General features: G+C 50.7%; 1 protein-coding gene across 1 annotated transcript; it reads right to left on the bottom strand.

The window, feature by feature from the left end:
- Window positions 1-1,284: 1,284 nt before the first annotated feature.
- OLIG3 (oligodendrocyte transcription factor 3) lies at window positions 1,285-2,106 on the bottom strand. Its single transcript, XM_071742478.1, has one exon. The coding sequence runs from the start codon at window positions 2,104-2,106 to the stop codon at window positions 1,285-1,287; it is 822 nt and encodes a 273-aa protein (XP_071598579.1).
- Window positions 2,107-9,094: the final 6,988 nt, after the last annotated feature.

The raw sequence follows: 9,094 nt of genomic DNA, 5'->3' as shown, positions 1-9,094 counted from the left end.
TCTCATCCAGAAACACTGGTCAATAATAAATATATTGATAGTTATCAAGAATATATAAAAAATAAAGACACGGTGTTGTCTTTGAGGCCCTAAAGAAAAACAAACAAACAAACAAACCAAATGAACAATAACAGTACTTCAAGCAAATGCTCAGGAAGACATACCGAAAAGGAAACAAACAGTAACAAAGATTCCAGTTTAGTTATACAAGTCAGTGATCTGGCAAGAGCCGACCTTGCATGCAAAACCAAACTAAAGCAGCAAACCAGAACAAACCCAAAGTCAACAAGAGAAATTAGCGACGAGGACCCCAGCCAGCTGAACTAGCACACTTCACCGAGAGCAGGACATGGAAGATTTGGCAAAACAGACTCGCAAGAGGGAGGGTTGTGCTGTGTTTTGCACACTATTTCCCCCTTTTTCTTTTTTCCTTTTTTTTTTTCTTTTTTTTTTTTCTTTTTTTTTTTCTCTTTTTTTTTTCTTGCCTTTTTTTTTCTTTTCTTTTTTCTTTTTCTTTTTTTTTTCTTTTTTTTTTTTTTTCTTTTTTTTAAGTGGACAAAGAGAGAAGAAGAAAAAAAACCACAAACAAACCGCATCGCAACCAAATCTGGAAAAATCAATCAAACAATTGAAAGACAAAAAAAACCCCCAACCAAGCAAAAACAAATCACCCACAGAACTTTAGTGGATTCACTCGGAAGCCACTGCTGCCAGGGCAGCCGCCCGTAGCCGGTGCCCACGGGTGGACGGCGTGGTGGGCTGCATGCATGCACTCTCCGGTCTGCTCCGGGCCACCGCTGGCTGCCGCAGCCGGGTTTGGGGAGGGAGGTTTCGGAAGTGTCGCCGTGCGAAAGGATAGAAAGAAAAAGCCCGCAAAAAGGAGAAGCTCCAAACCGATCTCACCGTCTCTTAGTAGCTGCGAACACTATAATGACAACCATGTCTTCCCCCCCCTTCCCCTTTTGCATCCATCTTAAGGAATTATTTACATTTGATCACCATTAGCGGCATCATCATTATTATTATTATTATTCTTACAACGGGGATTTTTTTTTTTCAGTTTAGTATAATAAGAAAACATCTCCCGAGGAGCCGGCTAAAACATTACCTTTACAAGGTCCTTACTACACTAATCCCGTGTTACGGGGAGGGGGCTTGGCGGGGCGGGGGGCAGCGGGGGCAGGTCCGTCAGCGGCGCGGGGGCGACCCGCCCGCAGCCCCCTCCCCGCCCCTGGGAGCGCCGGCTCCGGCGCAATCCCGGGCGTCGGAGGGGGGGCCGCCGAGTCACTTGAGCAGGTCCTTGGTCTCCCCCGAGATCCTGGCCATGTTGGAGGCGGTGAGGGCCGAGAGGTGGGGCGGGGGGGGCATCTGGCAGATGGTGCAGGGGCACGGCAAGCCCGCCCAGTGCTGAAAGCCGCTGCCGAGCTGCAGGGCGGGGGGGGTCGAGGGGGTCTTGAGCAGGGAGTGGGGGGGCCGGATGGTGCCGATGGCCGGCAGGGAGGCGGAGAGGGAGGAGGAGGTGTTGGCGGAGGACAAGGCACTGCCGAGGATGGGGTGCACCTGGTGCACGGTGCCGGCGGCGTGGGGCGAGTGCCCGGCGGAGTGTCCCACCGTGCCGCAGTGAAAGGCCGAGTGGTGCCCCCCGTAGATTTCCCCCACCAGCCTCTTCATCTCCTCCAGGGAGCTGGTGAGCATCAGGATATAGTTTCTGGCTAGCAGGAGGGTGGCGATTTTGGAGAGTTTTCTCACGGAAGGTCCGTGGGCGTAGGGCATCACCTCCCGCAGCCCGTCCATGGCGAGGTTGAGGTCGTGCATCCTCTTTCGCTCCCGGCCGTTGATCTTCAGCCGCAGCTGCTGCAGATCCTGCTCCGAGAGCTGCTTCTTGATTTTGTATTTGCTGCCTTCCCCTCCGGCCTTCGAGCCGTTCCTGGAGAGGCCTTCCCCGGACATCTTCTGCACTAGGTCGTTCTGAGTGGAGGAGACGGAGTTGAGCCGGCTGTCCTGGTGGTGGTGATGGTGGTGATGGTGGTGGTGGTCTCTCAGGTACATCTCATCCATGTCTGGCGAGGAAGCTCTGCTGGAGACAGAGCTGGAGTCAGAATTCATTGTATTCGGGCTTCTGAGCAAGAAACTCTTCCCTGCTCTGGAAGTGGCGTAAGACAACTCTCCTTCAAAAGGCAACGAAAACGGAACGAAAAAGAAAGAAACGGACGGCAGGCTCTGCTAGCAAAGGGCTGAAAATGACGGAGGAAGAGGAAAAAAGCCCCTCAGCCCCCTCTCTTGCCAATCTCTCCTCTCTTTCCCCCGGTTACTCAGCCTGTTTACAGGGTGGCTAGTTAGTGTATGCTTGGACTAACCTCAGCCTGAAAAAGAGGGGCTTTTATAGAGCTGCAGCAGAGAGCAGAGACAAAAGGAGCCCTCCTATGTATAATGGTCTAGTTAGGATGACGTGCCATTATTCAGGGCGGTGCGCTTTGACTGTCCCATTTAGCAAGGACCCCTATTCATATTCATTGTGGTGCCACCCGGGACACCTCAGCCACGGACCATCCGGAGTCAAGGAGACACAAAACCCCTCTGATTGACACCGCACACTCATCGCTCCGTGTGCGCGCCATCTCCTCCCCCTGCCCCTCATTTCCAATATAAAACCACATCCCGTCTACAGTAGGGGGGCAAGGGGCTGCGCGCCTGCTCGAAGCCTGCGAGGAAACCCCGGCCGCAGGCGGCAGCGGGCAGGAGCAGCCCGAGGAAGTCCTCCTGTTCCGGTGGGAGGGCATGGGGCACAGTGGTCAGCCCCGTCCTGCAAAGTGCCTGGCTCCAGGCGCGGGTCCCCGCTTTGTTTGCCTTTCCCTCCGCCCTCCCGGCTGAGATTTGTGGTGCGGCACCGGCTGGCCCTCACACGGCCGGGCTCCCCGCAATTGGCTCATACCTGGGTCGCCGCTTTGTTTAAGTGAGCGATGACTCGGGCAGCCGGCGCGCAGTCACCGCGGGAAGATGCGCGCTGGGAAACCCGCCTCCCCCAGGGCCAGTGACTCCCTTTAAATAAACGGAGAAAGCCGGGGTGCAGGGGCCAGTCGGTGTGCTGGGCGGCGGGAGGGGATGCCGGACGGGAGGGCCGGCTCGAGGGCGGGCGGCAGCCCCCGGGGCTCTGCTCGCCCCTGGTTGCTGCGGGAGGGCGGCGCGACGGGGCGGCCAGAGCAGCCGTCGGAGGGACGGAGAGGCCGCGTTCAAGAACGGGCCGGGCCGAGCCGGGCTGGACCAGCCGGGAAAGGAGACGGCCCCAAGGGGGGGACAGCGCCTCAAAACAGCCCCAGGTGTTAGCGCCAGTAAGTGAATCGTCTCCGGGCACTGGCTGCAGGTTGGGCGGGACCTTCGCTTGCCGGCGGTGGGGCGGAGAAGGAGGGGTTCGTGGGACCGGGCGGGTCGGGGCTCTGTCGGGGCACCTGCGGCAGGTGCTCCCGCCCCAGGTCCCGGTCCTGATGAGCGTCCACCGGGCGCTAGCTCTGCCTCTGGACGGGGAGAGCCGAGCCCTCTGAGGGGTTCCGACGGGCTTTTGGGAGAAGGTGAGAATCCCCGGGCCGCAGGGACGGCGATAAAGCAGCCTGCCCCAGCCCTGTGCGTGTCCAGGAAAGGGAGCGTGGTCCTTCACCGCATCTTTCCAGCTGCCTGTGGTGCTTACGCCGTGAGTGGGGGGCTGCCAGCCAGGACGGGAGCAACTTGCCACGGACGGGACCTGGCTCTCGTGGATGCCGGGATCCCCTGGCGGGCCGGATGCCCCCGCACTTCCGTAGGAAGCTGTTGGGTTGAGTTTCCACCTGCCAAGAGGAGTGTGGGGCCCACGAGAAAACTCTTTGGCAGGACTCTTCTCCATGAAGAGTGTCTCGGCCCCGAGAAGAGCGAGGAGCCAGGAAAGGACACTTGCATCCGACTGAGTCTAATTGTGCTTAGTCTGCTGAGGGAAATTAAAGCATTCTGATTTTCAGCACTGTCTGTAAATCCCACGGTGAGAGAAGAAGGGAAGGGAAGGGAAGGGAAGGGAAGGGAAGGGAAGGGAAGGGAAGGGAAGGGAAGGGAAGGGAAGGGAAGGGAAGGGAAGGGAAGGGAAGGGAAGGGAAGGGAAGGGAAGGGAAGGGAAGGGAAGGGAAGGGAAGGGAAGGGAAGGGAAGGGAAGGGAAGGGAAGGGAAGGGAAGGGAAGGGAAGGGAAGGGAAGGGAAGGGAAGGGAAGGGAAGGGAAGGGAAGGGAAGGGAAGGGAAGGGAAGGAAGAGAAAACTGAATGTGAAAGTTTATCCCGCTTCTGCAGCGAAAGCCGTAAACCCGCGCAGATTTTCTCCCTTTCCCCGGGGTCTGAGGCTTCCCGGGGGGGCGGCAGCTCCACCCCGACCCCCACGTCCACAGCTCAGGATGAGACCCGCAGTTCTTTTGTAAGAAGGTTGAGTCCGACGGGGGGAGAGAAGAGAAAGTCTAAAAGACGCAGCAAGGGGAAGCAACAGGAGGGGTCCCGTACTCCTCTCCTGCAGGGAAGACTGATCGGCGCGCCCCGCTCCCCTCCGGACCAGGGCCTCGGTCTACGGAGTTGCCGGTTCACCTCGGATCGGAGAGGAACGGGAGTGATGGCGGGAAGGAAAGGTCGGGTAGTCACTTGAAAGAAGATAACAAATACTTCTCTCCCCCTTCCCGTCGATGTCGCTGCTCCCATCGGCCAGTCCCGGCGGCACGGCCGCAGCATCTCGCTCCGGGGACGGGGCGGCGGGGCTCGACTCCCCTCGGAGTCCCTTTAGGGAAAAAGAAGGACTTGGAAAAGTAACGCGAAGTTAAATCCCGGGCATAGGAACCCTCGTCGGGGAAATCGTTTAGAAAATAGCAGCACTGCTACAGCACGGTTGCTGGTCGTAACACTGGCGCGTCCAGCCTCCCCCCCCGCTGCTTTCTTCTGCCGCTTTTGCTTTGCTGATGCTGGAGAGAGAGACGGAAGGGGGAAAAGAAGGATAGAGAAATAGAAGAGGAAAAAAAAAAAAAAAAAACGGCGGGGAGGGGAAAGAGGGGAGGAAAGAAAGAAAGAAAGAGAAAATAACTAGAAAAAAGGAAAAAAAATAGAAGGAAAGAAAGAAACACTGAGAAACAATGGAAAGAGAAAAAGGTCTCAGCGCAGAAGGGCAGTGCGTGGGAAATAACACCCGTGGGCACAGGCAGTGGGACAAGAGCACTTGCTGGCTGAGCCCGCGGAGAGCGCCGGAGCCTACCCGGTCCGGCCCAGCCAGGCCGGTGGGCGGTGCGGCGGGGGTCCACGGTGTCCTGGGGTGGGCTGGCTGCGCCTGCCGCCGCCGCTCCTCACCCGGGCAAGTGGTTGACACTTCCCCCGTCTAGGCGCATTTCTGAAAGGGCTCCGGAGAAGCTCTCGGAGTGCTGCTCTGCCGGTTCAGTCAACAGCACAACTCCCCCCGATAACGAAATTAGCCCCCGGGAGTCAGAAAATCAAATGTTTGCCTAATCGGGGCGTAGGAGGAAGGCGAAAATGGTAGCTGAGTGGTAGCTAAATCAAATTAGACATTCACTCCGCCACCTTTTAATTTCTATTTTCATAAAGGCGGTGAGATACGGTGAATGAGGGAAATGTGTGTTCTGCGGGAAGGCTAAGCATTCGGGAGCATAGAGTACCAGGTGCGAGAGCATCCCGCACTGTGCCCGCCACAGCATCCGACGGGGCCACGGGAAAACGCGACCCCGCTGGTAACCAAAACAGTCCCGACTGCGCGACTGTCCGCCTCCCGATCGCGGGACAGATTTGGTTTTTACAGACTTCTCGGACTGGAAATTGTGCGTTTTCAAATATCGGGTTTTAATTAATGGATGCGTGTTCAGGCAGTGCCCGATTTTGAGTTCTCACTGAGTTTGGTACGAAAATGGGGTGTACTTTTCTCATGCTTAGTGTCACTAGGAAAGGATATTAAATCTTGCGCTTCTCTTGACTTTATTGATCTGTCCGGCAGCTCAGAATTTGATTCATGACTAGAAGGCTAGCTAAATCAGTAGTATGTGTTTTTCTTCTGGGTTTATTAGAAGGCCATTAGCTTTTATGGTTTATGGCAATGAGTATTTGCTATCTTTGCTTGCTTTTAATTTAATTGTGACTTTTCATAACCGTGCTTTCAGTATAAGAAATAGTTACAAGCGTTAGCATTATAATAAGGTAGCTGTTGATCCTGCCGAGGAAACGTAGACCACTGCGTTACAGCAGAGCTTTCTGCCAGCTCTCTGTGACACGAATGCTGCTGCGAACGGGTCGTGCTACAGCTGAAATTCGGTTGTTTCTAAACGGCGTTCATTCTGTTTTTAAGAGGACAGCCGAGATTCCTTTAGCACATGATTTTGGTCAAAAATATATTACTGGAGTACATTTAGACTGAGGGTATAATTCAGACTGATAACATCTTGTTATCAAGTACTTCGGCACCACCGACGTGAAAAACTGTTCACTAGGCTGAAAGACTGTTTTAGTTCTTGTGTTTACCATGATTTTGCATTTCAGCAGCAGGGCAATACGAGGGCAATATCGAGTTCCCTTCTGATTGGAACTGGGTGAGAAGGATGTCCTGGGCTGCTACAGTCAGAAAAACACGGTAATAATATGCTTCTGCCTGTATATAGGACATCCCTTTTCCATTCGTATGTTTTTTAATTCGTTGGCAACAAGAAGTCAGAACAATTTTCCTCCCTGCTTATGAAGTATGAAACTGGAGCACTTACTCAGATCTCTAAAGTATCCCGTGAATGACAAAAGGATCGGGTCCATACCAGGCACTGTTTCTGGGCAGAATATAACCTTAAAGAAAATAACTGAGGGGCATTACAGTGCAGCTAATTAAGGATGGTGTTTTATTTTCTTAATTTAAATACTGATTTACAAAAGTTCTGGAAAAAATATGGCATAAAACTTTAGTAATAAACTTTAAAATGCTGAAGACTAATTAGTTAGAAATGTGAACATTGCCAGTCCTCTGATATATGCTACCAGACATTTGCTACCAGAAGTCTGAAATTAGTCTCCATAAACAATAAAAAACACTTAATCGACAGTTTGCATCTAATTCCTTTATTTATTGTTTTTCTGCAGTGAATGCACCTGAAATTGCATTTTATTTAGAGAAAAGATCAGTTTGAATGTTTCTAAAACTATCAGACCTGTCACGGTATTAGTAAACTGTGAAAAAACCTGCCGGTACTGTTGAATAGGCATGCATTAAATAGTTGTGAGGTTTTAGATGTTTGGTAAAACTTGTATTACCTCCAAAGTACAGCCACAGAGCTGAGACTGTGATGCATATTTCCCATACACATTGCTCAGGCGGTGGTGAACACCTCACACGTGCAGAATGGGTCAAACCTGGCATTCCTGGTATACAAAGTTTTCACATACTTTGGAATCACTGCTGGGTTATAACTGCCTTGACAGAAAATGATGTTCAAAGGCTTGGTTTTATTTTCTTTTTTTGGCTTTATGTTCTGGGCCTATTTTCCTAACTAAAAAGTTAACAGGCAAAAAAAGGCAAGTTTTCTTTGTCTTTCTTTCTGGCCTTTCACATCAATTGCAGTTGTTTACACTCTCATTACTGTGATTACTTTCTCCATCCCTACACTTGATACCGAAACTCCCCCACTGATTTCTAAAAAACCTCTCCCTCATTGCTTTAGTAGATAGTTGACAGTCACTGGGTTAATCTCAAAGTCATGCAGGCTATTTAACTCATCTATAAACAAAATAGAAGACAGATAGAGAGCACATGAGAGCTCCCCCTGCTTCTCTCTACATCCTCCCCATCAGATACCCCAGCTGAACTGCTGTTCAGTAAGTTTCTCAAATATATAAAGTTAAGTTAGGATAGAATGAAAACATTAGTACTATAATGACTTAAGATTGAAATATTTTGCTGTCTCAGGCACAAAGAAGTTCAATAATTTTTTTTTTTTTTCCATAGCAATAGTGAAAACAAATAAAGCCATAGAAATTATTAAATAACTCTTCCACTAGACATTTGAAAGCAAGGAAGACTCACTAAAGAGAAAGAAAAAAAAAATCCTTGTCTCATTTTGTATCTCAATTTTAAACAATGCATGTCTCAAGTGAATATTTATGGGTTAATAGGATAGTACAGGTTTTGGAAGACACAACAAAAATTATCTGTAGTCTATTCACAAACCTTTTCCATGTCTCAGTGTTTGGGGATGGGCGTATGGACTGCCTTCACCACCCCTGAATAGAACTCTATTGTGTGGGCTTGTTCCATTGGGATCAATGGGACGACATGTGCAATGAGATGCTAATGAACACCAGAAATGATGGTAAAATCTGGCCCAGCCAGGACATAAGACTCTTTTTGTAAAACACTTTGGAATCTCATGCTATACTGCTTTTAGCTGAGCTGTTGAAACTTCAACTGTTCAGGGAGGTCTTACTAGAGTATAAGGTTTTTTTGCATCATTTAAATCACATTTTCCTACCCTTACAATTTGAATCACTCTTCATTTTCAGCTTGATTAAAGTTGCAGCTGAAATGAGGCAGTCCATTTTCGGTGGCAATGGCACCATTAATGTAAATGTGGTTCCACAAATGGAAAAAAAAATACACTGGAGGAAAAGAATGTCAAGCACAAGTACAAAAGAGGTGATTGATAGTCAGAAAGCAGGCACACAGGAAAGGATGTTGTTGGTGCTGTGTAGCCCAATGGCCATTGCCCCACCCCACTCTCAGGAAAAAAATAACCCATTCTTCAGAAATGTCCATGTCTTGTGCAGGGGGACAAGAGTCCTAGGCACATCTCAGAGAGGTGTAACTGCAGAGGAATTGTGTTAGGCCTAAGACCAGGTACAGTGCTGCTCTGTGCTGTTGAGAACTGGTGCCTGCAGGATCCACCAGTGCCCTTTCTTGGTCCTGCAGTTCTTCAGAGTGCATTGGGACATAAGGTCAGATTGTGTCCTTTGACCAGAAAACCTACAAACCTATGGATGTAACACTGGGACCCCACAATTCTCTGCAGCTTGGAGCAGGCTTAGAAGTGCTCAGACACAATAGTAATGAGGATCATAAAAGTCC

Source organism: Heliangelus exortis, chromosome 3 (genome assembly GCF_036169615.1).
Source record: "Heliangelus exortis chromosome 3, bHelExo1.hap1, whole genome shotgun sequence".
NCBI lineage: Eukaryota > Metazoa > Chordata > Aves > Apodiformes > Trochilidae > Heliangelus > Heliangelus exortis.
The sequence above is the reverse complement of the archived record's forward strand: the minus strand, read 5'-3'. Positions and strand labels throughout refer to the sequence as shown.

Coding starts and splice junctions, on each gene's coding strand:
- OLIG3 (XM_071742478.1), bottom strand. CDS start 2,106: ATGAATTCTGACTCCAGCTCTGTCTCCAGCAGAGCTTCCTCGCCAGAC.